We start from the raw sequence: 22,816 nt of genomic DNA on the forward strand, positions 1-22,816 counted from the left end.
TATACATATAAAATGATGGGGTCTAAATTAGCCGCCACAACTCAAGAAAGAGATTTTGGAGTCATTGTGGATAGTTCTCTGAAAACATCCACTCAACGTGCAGCGGCAGTTCAAAAAGCGAACAAAATGTTGGGAATCATTAAGAAAGGGATAGATAATAGGACAGAAAATATCATATTGCCTCTATATAAATCCATGGTACGCCCACATCTTGAATACTGCGTGTAGATGCAGTCACCCCATCTCAAAAAAGATGTATTGAAATTGGAAAAGGTTCAGAAAAGGGCAACAAAAATGATTAGGGGTATGGAACGGCTGCCATCTGAGGAGAGGTTAATAAGACTGGGACTTTTCAGCTTGGAAAAGAGATGACTAAGGGGGGATATGATAGAGGTCTATAAAATCATGACTGGTGTGGAGAAAGTAAATAAAGAAGTGTTATTTACTCCTTTTCATAACACAAAAATTAGGGGTCACAAACTGAAATTAATAGGAAGCAGGTTTAAACCAAATAAAAGGAAGTATTTCTTCACACAACGCACAGTCAACCTGTGGAACTCCTTGCCAGAGCATGTTGTGAAGACCAAGACTATAACAGGGTTCAAAAAAGAACTAGATAAATTCATGAAGGATAGTTCCATCAATGGCTATTAGCCAGGATGGGCAGGGATGGTGTCCTTAGCCTCTGTTTGCCAGAAGCTGGGAATGGACAACAGGGGATGGATCATTTGATGATTACCTGTTCTGTTCATTCCCTCTGAGGCACCTGGCTTTGGCCACTGTCAGAAGACAGGATACTGGGCTAGACCCAGTATGGCCATTCTTATCTTCTTATGTAAAAATTAGGTTGAATTTTTAGCTTGAATCTACCTCTCCTCTTAAAGAAAAACTCCCCTTATGGACATTTCCTGGTTCTGCCACTGATGTGCTGTGTGACTTTGAGCACTTTACCGATCTGGACCTCTGTTTCCCCTCCCACCTTTTGTCTGCCTTGTCTATTTAGATGTAAATTCTTCAGGCTTGGGTCTGTCTCTTACTATTTTTGTACACTGCTTAGCACAATGAGCTCTCCCTCTCAGGTGGGGCCTCTGGGCACCACTCTAATGCAAACAACAACAATAATAATAATTATAATAATGCCCAACAGTTGTAATACAAATATCTCAAAGCACTGTAAAAGGTGGGTAAATGTTCTTGTCCCCATTTGGGGGGAACTGAGGCACAAAGACATGGCATGACTTGCCCATGGTGACCCAGAGACTGAAGTAGGTGTAACCGTTATGCTAGGCCGAGTTGATAGCTGCAAGGGCCAGGTTCAGTACACAGGGGTTCCCTCTCAACAAAGCAAATGCAAAACCGGCTCGAGCCCTCACCCAGTGACCTGGGAAAATCTTACACACACCCCTGGGCGCCTCAAAGAGGCAATACTTCCCCTCTCGCAAGCACAGAGTCTCGGTGTAGCAGAAAATCTTTAATAACATGAGGTAAACGACATCAGCATTAAATTGGGAAAACACCACAACTAGGGTTCATCAACCAAACCATGAGCAAAGACCCACCCCAGCAGATTGGGCCATGTCCTTTCCCTCTGGTTCTTGAGTCCAACAACCAAAACATCCCGAGTCCAGCAACCCAAAGATCACCGAAAATCCCAAAAGTCCAACAACCTAAAAGCCTAGTCCCGGAGTTCAAAAGTTCATCTGCAGAGTGTTACTCCCCAGTCTGGGTGAAAGTAAGTAAGTAAGTGTGTGTGTGTGTGTAAGAGGTAAGGGGCACCTTACATGATCCAAAGTGGACTGCCCCGCCGCTCCATAGGGCTTCACTCCGCTCCGCTCCACTCCACCACACCAGCTGTCCTGCAAGCCGCTCCACCCCACCCGCCATCCCACAAACTGCTCCACTCCACTCACTGCCCAGCAATATATCTTCAGGTTGCCCACTACTTAACACAGTGCTCAGTAATTTTAGCTCTTTCAGCTTGTAGTAATGGGAGCCTCAGTGCTGGTACACCATAAGCCCAAAACAAATTCAGCTCAGTACCTGTAGCTAGACTCCTAATAGACCCAAAATTAGCTCTGATATTCCACAGGGAAGGAAAGAGAGAGATGCAGTTGATGTTTCAAGCCCTCACAAAAGACCCACGCCACCAGGTACTAATACCTGTCCCCAGCCTCTCTCAATTCACTGTGTTTTGGAACCCATGTCCCCTGCCTAGTAAGCACTACTGCGTTGGTGGCGAATCCCTCCATCATAACAAAAGGCCAAGTACAGTTCCACTGTTCTTGATTCACATAATCAGGATAATAACAATTTATTCTTCCTGTCCCAATAACAGAGACACTGGGGCTCCCACAGCAGCCAAAGTGACCATTTGGGCAGCTATGGGCTCATGCTAGGCAGGGTGGGTGTGCCTATGCAAATGAGATCAGCCCCTGAAGTTCTTTTCCACAACTTGACACAACTCACCACCAGATGTCAGGGTGGAGCTCATCCTGACTGTGCTTACATAGGAATAGTACCAAGCACCAGCCCATGCTGCTTGCATACTATTTTGAGGAAAGTTCATCTCAGACATTTCATGTGGTACTAATAATAGCTGAGGTGTGTTATGTCCAGCGTACCAGGTATATTAGACGACCCTCCGATGGATAAAATAGAAAAAGGGGAGTTTATTAACATTTTACAAGTTGCCTCATTCTGCATTCTGTTTTGCTTTGTTGGCCTGTTTTCATGCTGACTCATTAAAATATTTGTGTTTTCCAGAATGCCAAAGCCAGCTACGACTTCAGCAGTAACGATCCCTACCCATATCCCCGCTACACAGATGACTGGTTTAACAGGTAATAGAGCTCAGTCAGCTGTCACTTCAGGTATTAGGAAATCATAAGGCTCTGCTGATAATTTCAGTGTCTGTCTCGCCACTAAACTGTGTGGTTTTCAGCACAGAAGCTGCTATGTTGCTATCGTCTGAAGATTAGATATTGCAGTTTTCACACAGATTTTTTTTATCTAGTGTGTTCTCCTGGGAACCTCTTCTATCACTCTGATCAGCCGAGTTATGGTATATAAAGTGTTTGCTACTCCAGAAAGACGAAGGCATGCCTGAAATGTTTGTGTAGGTGATAATTGTATATAATTTTCTGACTGCTAACTGAAGAAGTCATGATACCTAGGTCTGAATTTATGCTTCATAGCAATTTTGTATTGTTCTCCTTCCTCCATCATCATGTCTCACCCACAGCCTTCATGTTATTTTAAAGGGAGCAATATGGAGGCTGGGATCCTATGAGCAGCGGGGAATCTGCCAGGAAAGGAATTTGAGGAAAAACCTGAAAACACATGTAAAGTTCCCACAGTTTGCCACGGTGCCCCATTACCACAGTCCCTAACCTCAGGCTACTCCCGCCATCAAATGACGAATATCTCACTGAACACAGCAGGGGATCAATTAGGGTGACCAGAAAGTAAGTGTGAAAAATCGGGACGGGGGTGTGGGGTAATTGGCACCTATATAAGAAAAAGCCCCAAATATCGGGACCGTCCCTATAAAATCAGGACATCTGGTCACCCTAGGGACAATATGGTCATTTACCGATGAGCCTTAGGGGTAGGACAGGTGATGGAGCAGCCTGTATTCCCTCTTCGCCTTCTTTGGTGTCACACCCAGGGAAGACATGCGCAAATCTGGCCCTGGAATACATCAGAAGAGGCCTACCACTCTCCCTGCTGCTACCTCCAAGGTGAGCTTTGCCCTTACTATAGCCTCAAAACCTTTAATGGACTTCAAGTTCTCTGCCTAGCAGTGTCACCTCCAGCCTTTGTAAGGGATTTGAAAACCAGCTGAAAATGCATTCCATAAGTAAGCAGCGTCTGTTTTCTTGGGTAGTCCAATAACAAGTTCCATAACACCTGTATCTTACCTGGAGAAGTGGACAGTGGATCTCACATAAGCTCTAGGATCATCAGCTGTCATGTCTCCTGCCTTTGTGCATGAGGAATGATGCCACCTGGAAACAGGGGGGGTCCCTTCCTAATTGCTCCATATTCCTTTGTGGGGTACCAGTCACCCCAAACCTGTGACAGTCCTACCCCCTCGTCTGAGAGGGGCCTGCTCTCATCAGGCAGGCTGCCAACCTATGGGCCACCGATGCCAATGATTTTGTCAGGTCAGCCCACATCCCTGGGCTGGATGTCTGAGGGAGGAGGGACCTGAGTCGCCGTTTTGCCCCACTGCACTGAGATTGGCAATTCCCTCCTTCAGTGCCTGAAGGCTACTGACAAACTCCACTGCTGCATCCTGAGGATGTCTGAAGGGCTCTTGGCAGATTATGGGTGTGAGGCGCAGGCCCAGGGCCACTCACCCGCTCCTCATCATCTCTGTCCACCTCTGAGGCTTGGACCCTCACTATTTTCAACCTCAGACCCCAAATCCATCTCTTCCACCTCCTATAGGAGGGGTTCTGGATCCTAACCAGGAAGGACACCCTCTTTTGACTCACCACTATCTGCAAAATGAACTATCCCTGCTGAGGTCCCAGCTCCTGCCCAGCTGCTCCTCTCGACTTGTGACTCTCCTCCTGCGCCTGTGACAGGCACATTGGTCCTTGACTGATCTCCAGTCCTGCGAAAACTGAGTACATCCTGGCCTCTGCTCTGCCTCTACCCCCAAAGGTCCCGCCTCTGCTCCGCCTCTTCCGTCGAGGTCCTGCACCTGCTCTGCCTCTTTCCTTAAGGCCCCACCCCCGGCTCACTCTTCTCCCTCAACCCCTTTCCTCATTGCTTAATCCTCTCCACCTCCCTCCCTCCCTCCTCCCCCTCAGCTGGGCTCCCTCTGCTCCGGGACTGGGACAGGAGCTGCAGCCCCTGACATGGAGCCCACCCACCCATGAGATGCAGGTAGGAGGCAGTGAGTAACCCTTTCCCTGCTGTAACAGAGCCAAATAGGCTCCATGTGACCTCTCTGGCCAGCATTCCCCAGTTCCCAATGAGCACCCCTGTCTCCCAACTGGCCAATGGGTGCCAGAGACTCCCAGGGGGAGGAGCTATGTATTGTGCTTTGGTGAGTGTGTCCCTCCCTTGCCGCTGGGACAGTCCCCCTTTCACCACTGGCCCCATCAATTTCTCCCACCCAGTGTTGTGGATGGGTGGCATTTGGTAATATTTAGGGGCAAATCCATAGCTGATGTAAGAGTTGTACACGGCTAGCTTTTCAAAGAATGGACTATAAGGGTCCAATTTTGCTCCACTTGCAGTCAATGATAAAGTAAATGACTTCAATGCATGCAAGAAGAAACTGCAAAGTGAAATATTTTTACATAAAGAAAATATTTCTCTGTGAACAATTTAAGTGATTTGTGTAACAGGAAGTTGAGAACTTTTAAAAAACAGGAACCAGGGGGCTTTTGTTAGCAGGCAGCTGCATGTGCAAAATGTCATTAGATTTTTAAAAGACTCAGGGAGAGGTGTTCATGCTCAGAGTATTACATTCACCACAGCTGCTTTGCTTGTAAATGCAGATACCTCTTCTAACTCATGCTATTTAAGACAGCCAAAAATCTCTGTCACCTTAATTCTAATAGACAGTGGTCTCTGAAACCATGGCATAGTGAGGAATAGGAATTTGGGAGGGCCCCTGTTTATGGTAGATGAGCAATGATCAGATAGCTTGGCTGGGCCCCTTTTTGGCTCCAGCTTCCTGGGCTCCTTTTCCTATCCCAGCTACCCATTTCCCATCACCTCTTGTGTCATGGTCTGTACCCCACACCACAGAAGCAGCAGCCTCTGCTTCTCTCTGTCACACAGTTGCAGCTGCCTGGCTCTGACTGCTGCCTCCCAGGGTGTACGGTTCCACCGATACAGGCTCTTGCAGGGAATCTGTGTTTCCCAAGTTGTGTGCCTCTTCCCTCCCCATTGGGTAGTGGCAGGAGCAGTTACTGACTGAGTTGGAACAGCTGGGGGAGAGGGAGATGCTCCCAGGGTCAGAGGCTTTCTGTCTCTTTGCCCAGCCCCTGGAGCAATCTGCTGCTGCTCTTACAGGAAAGGGTGTATGTGGGGGTGGGGTGGGGGGGTGTCACACAAGCTCATATTTGGGTGGGCCTGGGTGTTGATTGGGAGGGTCGTGGCCTACCCATGTTACACGCCTGCACTAAGCCCAGAGGGATGGTGTCTGCGGTGCTGTGTGGCCCAGTGTGTAGGGCACTTGCCAGGGAATTAGGAGGACTTGGGTTCTGCTCCCAGTTCTGTCCCTAACCTATTGCTTGATGCTGATCAAGTCACCTCTCTATTTCCCTTCCTACTCTTTCTTTCCCTATTCAGAAGGTGAGCGCTTCAGGGTCTCTTGCTATGTGTATTATACAGAGGAGCTGTGAAAATATTAGCTTTTTCAATTTGCTGGCACTTCCAAAAAAGTGGATGGGGGAGATTCATTTCACGTCAAACCAAAAATGAAAACCTTCAAAAAATTTGGTGGTTTGAAAAGTAAAAAAATCATTTTAGGTTGAAATAAATTTTGTGTTCGACCAAATGAAATTACATTTTGATTTTGAGTCTTTTTCAGCACTTTCAAACAAATTGAATAGATTTGAAGGACATTTTGAAACAAAAGATTGTTGCAAACCAAAAAATCAAAATGTTGAATTTCAAAAATGTTGAGACAAAACATTTCAGTTTTTTTGGGTTGTTTTTTTTTTAACATGAACCATTCAGCAAAACTGACATGAATTTGCAAAATGTTTTGGGTTGCCAAATCTGCATTTTTCACCCCAGAAAAGTTTTGACCAAAATTTTTTGCCCAACTCTACTATATAGTGCCCAATATAATGGGGCTCCTTCTCAGCTGGGGCCTTTAAGTCCTACTGTAATATAAATAAATAGTTAGAGACAGCTTATTCCAACTATACGGCCCTATCAATATTAACACTTTATATTCTCCATGTTCCCACCCCCTCTGCCGGATATTAGTTTGTCAAACATATTAAGTACTTCTGAAGTACTTATTGGTCAGAGTTACTGTCATAAATATAAAGGGAAGGGTAACCACCTTTCTGTCCACAGTGCTATAAAATCCCTCCTGGCCAGAGGCAAAACCCTTTCACCAGTAAAGGATTAAGAAGCTAAGATAACCTCACTGGCACCTGATCAAAATGACCAATGAGGAAACAAGATACTTTCAAAGCTGGAGGGGGGTGGGGGGGGGACAAAGGGTCTGTCTGTCCGTGTGATGCTTTTGCCGGGAACAGATCAGGAATGCAGCTCAGAACTCCTGTAAAAAGTTAGTAAGTAATCTAGCTAGAAACGCGTTAGATTTCTTTTGTTTAATGGCTGGTAAAATAGCTGTGCTGGATGGAATGTATATTCCTGTTTTTGTTTCTTTTTGTAACTTAAGGTTTTGCCTAGAGGGATTCTCTATGTCTTGACTCTGATTACCCTGTAAGGTATTTACCTTCCTGATTTTACAGAGGTGATTCTTTTACCTTTTCTTTAATTAAAATTCTTCTTTTAAGAACCTGATTGTTTTTCCATTGTTCTTAAGATCCAAGGGTTTGGGTCTGTGTTCACCTGTACAAATTGGTGAGTATTTTTATCAAGCCTTCCCCAGGAAAGGGGGTGTAGGGCTTGGGGGGATATTTTGTGGGAAGACTCCAAGTGGGCTCTTTCCCTGTTCTTTGTTTAACACGCTTGGTTGTGGCAGCATAGGGTTCAAGGACAAGGCAAAGTTTGTACCTTGAGGAAGTTTTTAACCTAAGCTGGTAAGAATAAGCTTAGGGGGTCTTTCATGCAGGTTCCCACATCTGTACCCTAGAGTTCAGAGTGGGGAAGGAACCTTGACAAGGTGGCAGAGCGGTGGGATCATTTTGAGATCATTTTTAGATCATTTTGAGATTTTTTTTAGATCATTTTGAGATCATTTTGAACCAGAAGCAGCAGGATTTTAAAAGGTTTTGTAAAAGAGGATTGCAGCTGTAAATTCTGTGTCTCTGCCTGGGGGGACAGAGCAGCAGGCATAAGAAAGGGATCTTTGTTTTTTGAGCTGGAGTTTTCTCAACTTAAAGGCAGGGTAGTTAACCTCCTGCAGGGAAATTCATAAGTTTTTCACAGACCTGAAGAGGTTTTTTTTTTAAAGCTAACAGCAGCTAGAGGGGTTATCTGTCTATTTGCCTGGAGACAAAGGAGTTAGTTTTTTTTTTTTAAAGGATTTTTCTGGAGGCTGAGAATAGCTATCAGAGAACATAGGTATCACATTACAGCACAGCAAAATTTTACAAGCCAGTTTGTTTGTGGTTTTCTTTCTAACTCTCGGGTGTAAAGTTATTTAAAAACAGAGAGGCTATGATGACAGAAACCAAGGCAAAACACAAACTGGAGTTAACCAGAATGGAGGCAGTGAAAGAGGCAGAAAAAGCCCTAGAGGCTGCCCACAGGAGAGCTAGGGAGGCAAAGGACAAAGAAATGTAGGCTGCAAAATTGGCAGAAAAAATCCAAGAGGCTGCCCACAGGAGAGCTATGGAGGCAAGGGAAAAAGAACTAGAGGAGAAGGAAAAAGAGAGGAAGCATGCACTGGAGATGGAGAAGGCAAAGACTCAGCAGAATATACCAACAAACCCTAGCAATCCTTCTCCAGGTACCACTTCCCATCCCAGAAAGTTCCCCACCTACAAGGCAGGCGATGATACCGAGGCCTTCTTAGAAAACTTCGAAAGGGCCTGCCTTGGGTACAGCATCTCTACAGACCAGTACATGGTAGAGCTGAGGCCGCAGCTCAGTGGACCCTTAGCTGAGGTGGCGGCTGAAATGCCTAAGGAACACATGAACAAGTATGAACTGTTTAAAACCCAGGCGAGAGTCAGAATGGGGCTAACACCCGAGCATTCCCGTTGGCGGTTCAGAGCCCTAAGGTGGAAACCAGACGTGTCATTTATCCGACATGCCTACCACATTTGTGAAACATTGGGATGCCTGGATATCAGGAGCAAGTCTTAAATCTCCAGAATATTTGCCCTTCTTAATGCAAATGGAGCAGTTTTTAGAGGGTGTTCCTGAGGAAATAGAAAGATACATCCTAGATGGGAAGCCCAAAACTGTAATCAAGGCGGGGGAGATTGGAGCAAATGGGTGGAGATGGCAGAAAAAAAAAAAACTGGTCGCAGTTGGAGCGGATACCAGCAAGGACAACCTCAGACCAAACTCTACTACCGGGGCAGCCCAAGGCCCCAACTACCCCCAAGGAACCCTCCAGACACCTTATCATCCCGCCACACCATTCTCCAGCAACCCACCTCGCCCCAGTTACCCGTCAGCTGGACGATGTTTTAAATGTAACAAGCTGGGGCATGTAAAGGCCAACTGCCCCAAGAACACCAACAGATTACAGTTCATTGAACCAGAATCACACCAGAGGTCCTCAGGCCCAGATACCTCCCAGATACCCTCCGAGCGGAGGGAAACTGTGAGTGTGGGCGGGAAGAAGGTCACTGCATCGAGGGACACTGGAGCACAAGTGTCAGCTATCCATGCTTCCTTAGTGGACCTCAATTTAATCAATGTGGCCAGAGATCCAAGTGACGATTCAATCCTTCAAGTCAAACACTTTTGACTTGCCTACAGCCAAGTTGCCTGTCCAGTACAAGGGCTGGTCAGGAACGTGGACTTTTGCAGTCTATGCTGATTATCCCATCCCCATGCTGTTGGGGGAAGACTTGGCCAATCATGTGAAGCTAGCCAAGAGGGTGGGAATGGTCACCCACAGCCAGGCTAAGCAAGCTGTCACACCTAGCTCTATTCCGGAAACTTCTACCAGGACCCGGTCAGAGGTGATGGAACCAGACCCCATGTCAACGTCAGCAGCAGCAGCAGTGGATCCAGTCCCAGAGACCCAGACAGAGCCAGTCCCAGAACCGGAACCTTCGGAACAACCAGCACCAGAACGAGTGCCAGCACTGAATCCAGTGTTTGCAACCCCAACACCAGAGGGCCCCACCGAACCTACACCAGCAGCAGCAGATAACCCTACACAAGACGCTCAGCCAGAGCCTGAACCCCAACATAGTGCACCAGCAGAGAGCGGTTCACCAACGGAAACAGCCCCATCACCTGCATCGCTTCCAGAGGGACCAAGCCTAGGTCCGCAATCCAATGAGGAACTGATGTCTCCAGCATCAAGGGAACAGTTCCAGACCAAACAGGAAGCAGATAAAAGCCTCCAGAGAGCTTGGATGGTGGCACGGAGCAACCCACCACCTCTCAACTCTTCTAGTCGATCCAGGTTTGTTGTAGAAAGAGGACTTTTATACAAGGAAACTCTTTCTGGTGGACACCAGGAATACTGGCATCCTCAGAGACAGTTGATAGTTCCAACTAAGTACCGGGTAAAACTATTAAGCTTAGCTCATGATCATCCTAGTGGCCATGCTGGAGTGAACAGAACCAAAGACCTTTTGGGAAAGTCGTTCCACTGGGAGGGAATGGGCAAGGATGTTTCTACCTATGTCCAGTCTTGTGAGGTGTGCCAAAGAGTGGGAAAACCCCAAGACCAGGTCAAAGCCCCTCTCCAGCCACTCCCCATCATTGAGGTTCCATTTCAGCGAGTAGCTGTGGATATTCTGGGTCCTTTTCCGAAAAAGACACCCAGAGGAAAGCAATACATACTGACTTTCATGGATTTTGCCACCCAATGGCCGGAAGCAGTAGCTCTAAGCAACACCAGGGCTAAAAGTGTGTGCCAGGCACTAACAGACATTTTTGCCAGGGTAGGTTGGCCCTCTGACATCCTCACAGATGGAACTAATTTCCTGGCAGGAACTATGGAAATCCTTTGGGAAGCTCATGGGGTGAATCACTTAGTTTCCACCTCTTACCATCATCAAACAAATGGCCTGGTGGAGAAGTTTAATGGAACTTTGGGGGCCATGATGCGTAAATTCGTAAATGAGCACTCCAATGATTGGGACCTAGTGTTGCAGCAGTTGCTCTTTGCCTGCAGAGCTGTACCACATCCCAGTTTAGGGTTTTCACCATTTGAACTTGTACATGGCCGCAAGGTTAAGGGGCCATTACAGTTGGTGAAGCAGCAGTGGGAGGGGTTTACACCTTCTCCAGGAACTAACATTCTGGACTTTGTAACCAACCTACAAAACACCCTCCGAACCTCTTTAGCCCTTGCTAAAGAAAACCTACAGGATGCTCAAAAAGAGCAAAAAGCCTGATATGATAAACATGCCAGAGAGTGTTCCTTCAAAGTAGGGGACCAGGTCATGGTCTTAAAGGCGCTCCAGGCCCACAAAATGGAAGCATTGTGGGAAGGGCCATTCACGGTCCAAGAGCACCTGGGAGCTGTTAATTATCTCATAGCATTCCCCACCTCCAACCGAAAGCCTAAGGTGTACCACATTAATTCTCTAAAGCCCTTTTATTCCAGAGAATTAAAGGTTTGTCCGTTTACAGCCCAGGGAGGAGATGACACTGAGTGGCCTTAAGGTGTCTACTACGAAGGGAAAAGTGATGGTGGCATGGAAGAGGTGAGCCTCTCCATGACACTTGGGCGTATGCAGCGACAGCAGATCAAGGAGCTGTGCACTACCTACGCGCCGATATTCTCAGCCACCCCAGGACTCACTGAACGGGCATACCACTCCATTGACACAGGTAATGCTCACCCAATTAAAGTCCAACCTTATTGGGTGTCTCCTCAAGCTATAACTGCTATAGAATGGGAGACGCAGGGTATGCTACAGATGGGTGTAATCTGCCCCTCTGGCAGTGCATGGGCATCTCCAGTGGTTCTAGTTCCCAAACCAGATGGGAGATATGTTTTTGCGTGGACTACCGTAAGATAAATGCTGTAACTCACCCAGACAACTATCCAATGCCACGCAAAGATGAACTATTGGAGAAACTGGGACAGGCCCAGTTCATCTCTACCTTGGACTTAACCAAGGGATACTGGCAGGTACAGCTAGATGAATCCGCCAAGGAAAGGTCAGCCTTCACCACACATCTCGGGCTGTATGAATTTAATATGCTGTGGAATGCACCCACCACCTTCCAAAGACTTGTAGATGGTCTCCTAGCGGGATTAGGAGAATATGCAGTCACCTACTTTGACAATGTGGCCATATTTTCGGATTCCTGGGCAGAACACCTGGAACATCTACAAAACATCTTTGAGTGCATAAGGGAGGCAGGACTAACTGTTAAGGCTAAGAAGTGTCAAATAGGCCTAAACAGAATGACTTACCTTGGACACCAGGTGGGTCAAGGAACTATCAACCCCCTACAGGCCAAAGTGGATGCTATCCAAAAGTGGCCTGTCCCAAAGTCAAAGAAACAGGTTCAATCCTTCTTAGGCTTGGCCGGATATTACAGGTGATTTGTACTGCAGTACAGCCAAATCGCCGCCCCACTGACAGACCTACCAAAAAGAAACAGCCAAATGCCGTTCAGTGGACCGAAGAGTGTCGGAAGGCCTTTAACCAGCTTAAAGTGACACTCATGTCTGACCCTGTACTAAGGGCCCCAGACTTTGACAAACAGTTCCTAGTAACCACAGATACGTCCGAGCATGGTATGGGAGCAGTCTTAATGCAGGAAGGACCAAATCAAGAGTTCCATCATGTCATGTTTCTCAGCAAGAAGCTGTCTGAGGGGGAAAGCCATTGGTGAGTCAGTGAAAAAGAATGTTACGCCATTGTCTACACTCTGGAAAAGCTACACCAATAGGTTTGGGGATGGCGTTTCCACCTGCAAACCGACCATGCTGCGCTACAGTGGCTTCATACCACCATGGGAAATAACAAAAAACTTATTCGGTGGAGTTTAGCTCTCCAAGATTTTGATTTCGACATCCAACACATCTCAGGAGCTTCTAACAAAGTGGCTGATGCACTCTCCTGTGAAAGTTTCCCAGAATCAACTGGTTAAAATCATCCTTGAGATGTGGAAAATATTGTTATTCTTTATACACTTGGTAGTATATTTAGAGGTGCATGTATCTTATTAACTCTGTTTTCTCCTAGAGCTCCAGGAAGAAATCACAGCCAGTGTTTCACCCTATCTGTGATTTGGGGGGGCGTGTCATAAATATAAAGGGAAGGGTAACCACCTTTCTGTCCACAGTGCTATAAAATCCCTCCTGGCCAGAGGCAAAACCCTTTCACCAGTAAAGGGTTAAGAAGCTAAGATAACCTCACTGGCACCTGATCAAAATGACCAATGAGGAGGCAAGATACTTTCAAAGCTGGAGGGGGGTGGGGGGGGACAAAGGGTCTGTCTGTCCGTGTGATGCTTTTGCCGGGAACAGATCAGGAATGCAGCTCAGAACTCCTGTAAAAAGTTAGTAAGTAATCTAGTTAGAAAAGCGTTAGATTTCTTTTGTTTAATGGCTGGTAAAATAGCTGTGCTGGATGGAATATATATTCCTGTTTTTGTTTCTTTTTGTAACTTAAGGTTTTGCCTAGAGGGATTCTCTATGTTTTGACTCTGATTACCCTGTAAGGTATTTACCTTCCTGATTTTACAGAGGTGATTCTTTTACCTTTTCTTTAATTAAAATTCTTCTTTTAAGAACCTGATTGTTTTTCCATTGTTCTTAAGATCCAAGGGTTTGGGTCTGTGTTCACCTGTACAAATTGGTGAGTATTTTTATCAAGCCTTCCCCAGGAAAGGGGGTGTAGGGCTTGGGGGGATATTTTGTGGGAAGACATCTCCAAGTGGGCTCTTTCCTTAGTCTTTGTGTAAGATGCTTGGTGGTGGTAGCGTAGGCAAAGTTTGTACCTTGGGGAAGTTTTAATCTAAGCTGGTAAGAATAAGCTTAGGGGGTCTTTCATGCAGGTCCCCACATCTGTACCCTAGAGTTCAGAGTGAGGAAGGAACCTTGACAGTTAGAATTACCCTTCACCTCTATTTATTAAAGGCCATACCTGCACTTTTCCCTCTCATAGTTTTCAGTCAATATAATGAGAACAACATAATGGATAATTGGGTATTTGTATAAACAGATACAGCAGCTTTTTCTGTTGCATTGACTACTCCTGAGGGCATTCTGCTCCAAAAAATTTAAAATTCTGCCCGCAAAATTAATTTTTTTGTGTACAATATTTTAAAATTCTGCAAAATTTTGCAATTTTTATTTGTCAAATAAATGTGGAGGCTCCAGCATGGCATTGGAGAGCACAGGTCACTGGCTGCTCAGAGGTGAGAGATGACTGTGCAGCTCCCCCATCCCAAGACAGACTCAGCGGTGAGGCTGCACCCAAACCTGACACAGCGCAAGGACTGGGCCTGCCCCAGAAACACCACAGAGCTCTGGCCTCCGTGCCAGGTGCACCAGGTGTGGGCAGGCAGGCTCAGCAGGGCAGTATCCAAGTATGGAGGGGCTGGAGGGGCTTAGTGTGGGGGGAATCCAGGTGTGGGTTGAGAGGGCTATAGTGTGGGGCAATCTGGGTGCAGATGGCTCAGTGTGGGATCCGGGCGCGGGGGGAATCTGGATGCAGAGGGGCTTGTTGGGGGGTTCTGGGTGCAACAGTAATGGAACTCTGCAGGGGGGTCCAGGTGAAGGTGTTTGGGGCTCAGCAGGGGGGTCTGAGTGGGGGGGCTCAGTGAGGAGGGTCCAGATGCTGGGGGAGTGCGGATAAGTGGAGTTGAGATCCAGGTGCAGCTGTCTGGGGCTCAGTAGGGTTGGGATCCGGGTGCGGGTGGCTCGTTGGGGTGATCCAGATGCAGTGGGAGTGGGGCTCATCGGGAGGGTCTGGGTATGAGGGGGTATGGATGCACGGGGGTTGGACGGATGGGAGAGCAGCTCCCTGTACATTGATCCCTCCCCCTGCAGATGAGCAGCGATGGGTGCAGGAAGCGTGGGGGTGGGGGTGGGAGTCTGCAGAGCTTCCTTCAGCCAGGGGAGAAATCTGGGGGTGGGTATGACCTGGCGTTTTTAGAAAGTTTTTGAACATTGCAGCTTCACCGTGTGATGGGTTGTCACTCCCCAGGGTACAGTCTGGGAGCAGTGTCACACTCTATATCCTACAAGTGACTAGATAATGAATGCCCAACCACGCTGTGGCCTTTTCAGTTATTTTAACAAGGATAGTCAAGGAAAACCTTCTGAGTTAGTGACAGAAATTTATCCAGCAGATGTACAAGAAACGTATTTCAATCTTTTCCCTGCCCAAAGAGCCTTCAGAAAAGGGTCCCGAAACAGGCATAAGATTTTCACGGTGATGGGATATTTGGAAACCAGTCATTTTCCTAGAATAGATGTATCTCTAAAAAATAAGCTAGGAAATATTACAGGAAAAAGAATACGTGATCCCAAGATTTCTCACACCTCTGTTGTACCAGCCTTTTCAACCTGCACTTTGAGGGAGAGGGAAAGAAGATAGAGGCTGAATTTTAAAAAAGAAATAAAACAAAATAATCCAGCTGCCTCAGGGTATAGAGCATATGAGTGTATGCGGCCTTTATAATATGGTAACACTAATGTTGTAAGCCACCAGGATACTACAGAGATAACCACAATATACATGCATAGAGGGTAATATAATTTAGATGTAGAAAATATCCCATCTGTTAAAACATGGTAAACTTAAAAAAAATCACTCAAAATATATATTTATTTTATTGGAGAGAAAAACCAGACGCCGTCCCTCCCTCCCCACATTAGGCCTACAAGCCTAACTTGTGTGACAGGGTCGGTCCAGATGGCTACAGGAGAGTAATAGAAAGCAGATATATTAGCCCCAGGCTAAGTAGGTCCCTTTTCCTTGGGTAAGGTAACAGGGAAGGTTCCAGAACAATCAGGAACCTTCTGGAGACAATTAAGACAGGCTGATTAGAACACCTGCAGCCAATCAAGAGGCTGCTAGAGTCAATTAAGGCAGGCTAATCAGGGCACCTGGGTTTTAAAAAGGAGCTCACTTCAGTTTGTGGTGTGCGTGTGAGGAGCTGGGAGCAAGAGGCACTAGGAGCTGAGAGTGAGAATGCGGACTGTTGGAGGACTGAGGTGTACACGCATTATCAGACACAAGGAGGAAGGTCCTGTGGTGAGGGTAAAAAAGGTGTTGGGAGGAGGCCATGGGGAAGTAGCCCAGGGAGTTGTAGCTGTCGCACAGCTGTTCCAGGAGGTACTCTAGACAGCTGCATTCCACAGGGCCCTGGGCTGGAACCCAGCATAGAGGGTGGGCCCGGGTTCCCCCCAACTCTTGGTCAGACACAGGAGGAGTCGACCTGGACTGTGGGTTCAGAAAAAAGGCCAAGCTGAGGGCTGCCGTGAAGCTCCAAGGTGAGCAAATCCGCCAATAAGCGCAAGACCCACCAAGGTAGCACAGGAACTTTGTCACACTTGGTACATATTTTCAGCATTAATTTGTTAATGATTTGAAAACACTTTGAAGATGAAAAATATGATTGAAGCACAATGGGCTGATTTTGAACCTGGGACCTTCCATGCCAAAGCACAGACCTGTCCTACATGAGTGTAAACAAATCACTTTATTAGCTAACGGCAGTAGTGGGCTGGTATCTTCTCTGTGGACTACCCGCTAAAGGAGGATGAGACACATACAGCACCCTGCTTAAGTTGGCAATGCTTTTGCAGCTGGTGTGTCGTGACTGCTGCTTCACATGCTGACCCGCATTGTCACATTATTTCCCTGTGCTCCCCCGTCTGTGTGTTGCATCCATCTGCTGCCTCTTTAGATTGTGAGCTCTTCAGGGCAGGGGCAGTCAGTTTGCTTTGTGTTTGTACAGCGCCTAGCACAATGGGGCCCTGATCCATGGGGGGCCTTTAGGTGTTACCATAACATGCAAAATAAATAATAAATGTGCTAAGTATTATTATTATACGCTGTTGAAGTGCTAAGTATTAGTATTATCATTAGACCACTCTTTCCAGTGCTATTTTTACTGTCCACCAAGATAGAGCCTGCTTGAAAAACTGGATTCTAAAAAGGGCTGAACAACTTTACAACTAAATTGAGTAAATTATGCAGGTTTATATTAGAATAAACATCCTTCAGGCTTCAGAGGGTAAACTGGTTACTTCACATACAGCACTGTGCAGTTTGCTAAGTGCCGCAATGGAGTTTTGCTTTCTTCTGGAGCATCTGGTGTTAACTGGGACAAGAAGCAAGATACCAGTCTTGATTAACCAATGGCCTGATCCAGCATGCTCCTAATGGTGTGTGATACTATATGTGCAAACTGGGTAATAATGTTGATCAGGAGCAGTGGTTTACATGGTCTCTCTCTATTCATCTTTGCAGTCATGGAACCAGGTGTGCAGGGGAAGTGTCAGCTGCAGCAAACAATAACATCTGTGGAGTTGGCGTGGCATACAACTCGAAGGTGGCAGGTATGATACCAATACAGTGAGAAACCCCAATCCTGTTCTCCTCGCTCAGATTTTCCTTTGGGTAAGGCTCCCACTGTAGATCACGGGAGCTTTGCCCAGGTAAGGACTGCAGGATTTGGTCCAGACTTTGTACTTCTGTCACAGAAGTTTTAAGTGCTAAACATTTAACAAGGGGCATCTCCCCTTCTCTTTTTCCACTCTCCTATATTGTTAATATACATACCGGTAATTATTTTACAAGGGGCATGGCATTCCTTCTGCTCATTCTCATTTCAAGTCCTGTTTTCATACTGATTTCAATATGAGCTAACTTATTTCTCCTTTTGTGTACTGTTGTAGGTCTTATCTGAATCAAATCTAAACGTGCAACCGAAGAAATATACTGGTAGTTGTACTTAATATGATGCAGAGATGAGCTGCCTCAAATTTTTTTCCTATCAGTTGTGCATCTCAGTAAAAGCAAAATCCACTCCATTACCTGAACTTATTCTAGGTTTGCATGGGGCCAGATACTCCGCTGGTGTAAATCAATGTAGCTAATGTTGATGGTTGTTGACCCCAGTTGACAGTTTGGCTCCTGGAGTTCATGCACAGTGATTTCTGTTCTGACCGTTTGGCTGGCCTCCCTTTTTGCTGTTATATCTGAATGATCACCACATCCAGATCCATAAAACAATAAGCTTCCCAAATCGGGCATGTGCCCAGAAGCAAAATCTCCGTGATGCAATGGCAAAGCAATTTCTACTAGGCAATTAAGCTAAGACAGTTCTATCATTTTATAATTGGCCCCAAGTCGCACTCTCACAAGGAGTATCGTTTTTTATTTGCCACTCAAAATGGTACAAAACTCTGTCCTGACTATGAAAACCCAAGGAAAACCATAGAAATCATTGAATTTTAGGGCTGGAAGGAACCTCAAGAGGACATGTAGTTCATCCCCCCAGCACCGAGGCAGGATTAAGTAAACCTAGACCATCCTAGACCAAAGTTATATCTAGATCACAGGCTTTCTGCTTTGCGCTTTACTAAATAAGCCATGACTAGGCTTATAACAGTAAAAAATAAAAGCAAACAAATGAACAAAAAAAAAAACCCTTCCAACAAATAAAAAGCCAGGAGTTATGGAAAGGATATAAACACTCATGTTTCAGGAAGTGTTTTAATCACTTCTGACTAGTGAGACTTAAAAAGGAACTTTCTGTGGGCAAGCCATCCCATAGTTGCCTAATGTAGGATTTTTTTTGCAAGGATTTGTGAAGCAATGGTCATCAGTCACTCTTGGTGACAAGATACAGGACTTGGTGCTTGTCTACACGGTGGGGTAATGCACTCTCTGGGGGTGTGATTTCTAAAGTGCTCTAACATATTATGTATTAATTGGTCTGTGTAGACCCTGCTGGTTCACTTTCATGTAGTGCTGTTTGAAACAGGACCACATTAAAGAGCTCTAGGGAATCTTTAGTGTACAGCCGCAGAGTCTACACAGACCAATTAATGCACAACACATTAATGTGCTTTAGAAATCTCACACTATAGAGGGTGTTACCCCACTGTGGCCCTAGATGGACCACTGGCCTGAACCCAGTCTGGCAGGTCCTGTGTTCCTATGCTAAGCAAATTATCACTACAAATCATGATCAACAAAACTAATTGAAATGGTATTATTTGTTCAGGAAACCTACCCTCAAAAACCAAAAATCAACGAACATGTACAAAGTGCCATTTCAGCTTCTGACACTTTACTTGCAATGAATGAACTTTAAAGGGTTTGGATGATGAGTCTGGTCTAGATATGCACCCCAGAAAGGGGTGGGGGTGGCTATGGTATGGATGTGGATGTGTGCATATGCATGGGAAAATACACAATAGCAGCCAGATTTCTTGGATCTGCATAAATTGAGTTGAAAATCTTGTAAGAACAGGGTTTCTTATGAGATATCTGTTACTTCCTGCTTCCTTTCAGCCAGTTACTTATTAAAGTGTACAGGTCTTCATGACTGCAGGTTGTTCTAGCCTCGCTCCACTGCAATGCTAGACCTTCTCTTCAAAATATGAAGGGAAGGAGTGGTGTTATTGTTTTAGCTGAGGCAGTCAGTGAGACATGAAGTTCAAATTCATATGTAGCATTGCATTGAGAAGGGACCTAATGCATGTCACCATTGTTCAGTAATTACACACATTGATCAGAGAAGGGCACAAAACACAGTACTTATATTCTGATATTGAACACCCACATTTGCATGCATTCGGTTCTGGGGGTTTGGTTCAGGGCTATCTCTACTATTAATGCAACTCTGTAACCTTAAGCCAGTTATTTAGAAGCTACACAGCAAAGCCCTTGGGCTGTACTGATGTCCTACAGAAGCTGTAACAAGTTACCATACTTGTCAATTTCCTAACCAAATTCCATATTGAAGTACATTTATTTTAAGGCAAACAACATCCCATGTTTCTAAACTGAGAAAAGCTCTGGTTTATTACTGAGGTCTGTAGCACCACCAAGGGGCCAGTGGAAATCAGTAAATCCATCAAACCTCTGGAGGAAGCTGCTATGTTTATGACATGTCTCTGGGTCCCATCCTCAACAGGTATAAAGTGGCGTAGGATGTCACAGCCAGCTGAGGCTCTGGCCCCTAACTTTTTCACCTTTGATCCCACTTTTCTGTATTGAAGTCAAATCTGATGATTTGGCTCACATTTTAGCTCTATCTGGGTATGCTCTTGTCATCGTCTGTGAAATTCAGCAGTTTCAAGTCACAGACATTCATGCCAGCCTTTGTTTCTTTGAGTTTATGCGGGATCTCACACCCTGAGTTTCAGAAAATGATGATTTGTTGAAAACAAAATTGTTCAACTTGAAACATTTTTGAGAAAATAAGTTTTCAAATTGTCAAAATGGTCATATCAGGATTTAAAACCTGAAAGATTCCAGTTTTCCAATTCAAAACAACTATTTGTTTAAAAAATTGAGCTTATTATATTTAAAAAAATAAAAACTGGTCAAAGTCAAAATGAAATATTTCAAAATTATGGAAATAAAAAGTTTTGATTGACCTCAACCATTTTTTCCCCAAGTTTTTAAGATTTCAACTTTTCTGTCCTGTTCAGAATATTTTGAGGGACAGGAAATTTGTTTCCCACCCAGCTGTATGTTGTTTGTTGTTGTTGTTCCAGTCCATTCCTAGTTTAAAACATTGAAAACTACTGAGTTCCCTCCCAAAGCCATACATGGAATGAGTTTACTTTAAGCCATTCCAGGTTACTCTAGTCTCAGGCAAGACTCAATGAAAGGTCTCTAACCCTCAGCCTGGCCTGTGTTTGGGTTTGTAATGAATCATGATTTAGTGTTGTCCCAAAAAAGGCTTGCGTTGCCCCAATCATCATACTCTTTGGCTTGATTGGAGCTGGAATTCAGAGACAAAATTAAATCAGCCGATACTGGAAGTTATCCAAAAAACTTTTTCAGAACAATAGCCATGTTTCCCTACTGCACATGCATACAAATGTGCAGGTGTCATTATTTCCATATAAGACATTAGTAGGTTTCCCTCTCCTTTCTGATCATAAACACCATCCCATATTGTGGAGAAAGAGAAGGGAACACCTGTTGGGAGATGAATGAAGTATATAACATGTGAGTGCATGTGATTTAGTGGTTAGGGTAGAGTACTGTGTCAGAGTTTTGTGCTCTAGTCCTTGATTTTTCCACTGACTTTCTGTGTGATCTTGGTCAGATCACATAATTTCTGTCTCAGCTTCCCCATCTGTAAAACATGTGTAATGACTCTTTCTTTACAGAGCATGTGAAGTTTAATTGTTTCTTCATGTGTTTGGAAACACTTGGATGAAAGGAGCTGTAGAATTGCAAAGTTCAATAGTAGAACCAGTAATAAACCACTCGCTCCTTTCTGTGCCCCCACTTCATTGCTAGAACTGTATGCTTTGACGATAACGCTCTGTTGTACAGACTGGAATCTGCACTTTTAATACAAAATTATCATGGGACTGAAATAACCAGTGAGCTGTAATGCCTGAAACTGCAGGTATAAATCAGACCCTGAGCCGAGACCCTGTCTTTGGCAATTCATAATTCATGTTTCTGTTGATTACATCGACAGGTATCCGAATGCTGGACCAGCCTTTTATGACAGACATTATTGAGGCTTCCTCTATCAGTCACATGCCTCAAGTCATAGATATATATAGTGCCAGCTGGGGGCCAACTGATAACGGAAAGACTGTGGATGGACCTAGAGAGCTAACTTTGCAAGCCATGGCAGATGGTGTGAACAAGGTAATGTTTTTGTTAAAGAAGCTGGGGAAGATGACTGTAATGCTTACATGCACTGGGCATTGAAAGTACTGCATATGGGTAGGTCAAAACTCTTCAGATCGCTTCTGAACATTGCAGAACACAATCTGATTATGTCAGGCTGTCCCAATTATTGATTTATTGCTCACAAATCTTTGCCATGGTCTGCACTGCAGGTTGTTCCTCCTGCAGTACCAATGCTTGCTTATATTTGTTCACTGGTCTCAGGACACAGTTTGACTACACTAAAATCTCTCTCTCTCTAAATCAACTTGCATGTATTTTGTTCTGTTCTATCATATGGGATCACAGTCAAAATGTAAAAGACCTATCAGATCATTGTCTCTAAATGTCCTCCAACACAAGACACGTGATTTGTAAAGCTGGCACAACTCTGGCTCTTTCTGTGTGTCACCAGTTTCGTTATCCCATTTTGAAGTTGTACTGTCTTTCACTCATTTATAGATAACCCTCATTGCAAAGGTGATGCACAGTAATTGCATTGTGGCCATTGGGGTTTTCATCTATTAGAAGCTCTCTGATCCCCTGTACATAAGCTCACCTCCTCCATGCTAGAATCCCTCTTTAATCCCCCTTCTATCTCGTGATCTGCCTCTCGGATGTTGTCTCTTTCTTCCCACCATTGGGCCAGATATAAGCAGGAAAGTGAGCATTAGCTATGAGCATGCATCAGTACTGGTTACGGAAAGAACTGACTGGAGAGACAGAGCAAGGAGGTGAGACAATCTACAAAGAGGTGGGTAGGGAGCAAAAGTGAATTGACTTTAAGATTCTTCTTCAGAGGGATCAAATGCTGAGGGGAAATCAGAGCTACTGTTTATACTAACAGAACGGTATGTACATCTCATTTATTAATTATTATTATTATTATTATTAAACTAGAATCAGCTCATCATCTATTTTCAGTTCTGGTCTGTAAACTGTTCTCCATTTCTTTTCCTGACCAAAAAATGCTATTTTCATTTAAATTGAAATGTTCTGAAAAACGGTAGATTTTGACTAAAGTTCCTGGGGGGATGGAATTTGAGAGAATGTTGTCAGAAATTTTGTTTTGGAAAATTTTGAAATTTCATTTTTAATTTTATTTATTTTTATTTTTATTGTTTGTGGTATTTTACATTATTTCATGACATGTCAGTAGT

At 44.9% G+C, this 22,816-nt stretch overlaps 1 protein-coding gene across 1 annotated transcript in view; it reads left to right on the forward strand.

Moving 5' to 3' along the window:
• PCSK2 (proprotein convertase subtilisin/kexin type 2) overlaps positions 1-22,816 on the forward strand; it is a 206,571-nt gene that overhangs the window by 147,607 nt on the left and 36,148 nt on the right. Inside the window, exons 6-8 of the mRNA XM_007064133.4 lie at positions 2,764-2,840; positions 17,253-17,341; positions 21,460-21,635. Of these exons, the coding sequence (XP_007064195.1) occupies positions 2,764-2,840; positions 17,253-17,341; positions 21,460-21,635 (342 nt within the window). The remainder of the gene's footprint in view (positions 1-2,763; positions 2,841-17,252; positions 17,342-21,459; positions 21,636-22,816) is intronic.

The sequence above is a fragment of the Chelonia mydas genome, chromosome 3, assembly GCF_015237465.2.
Source record: "Chelonia mydas isolate rCheMyd1 chromosome 3, rCheMyd1.pri.v2, whole genome shotgun sequence".
Classification (NCBI taxonomy): domain Eukaryota; kingdom Metazoa; phylum Chordata; order Testudines; family Cheloniidae; genus Chelonia; species Chelonia mydas.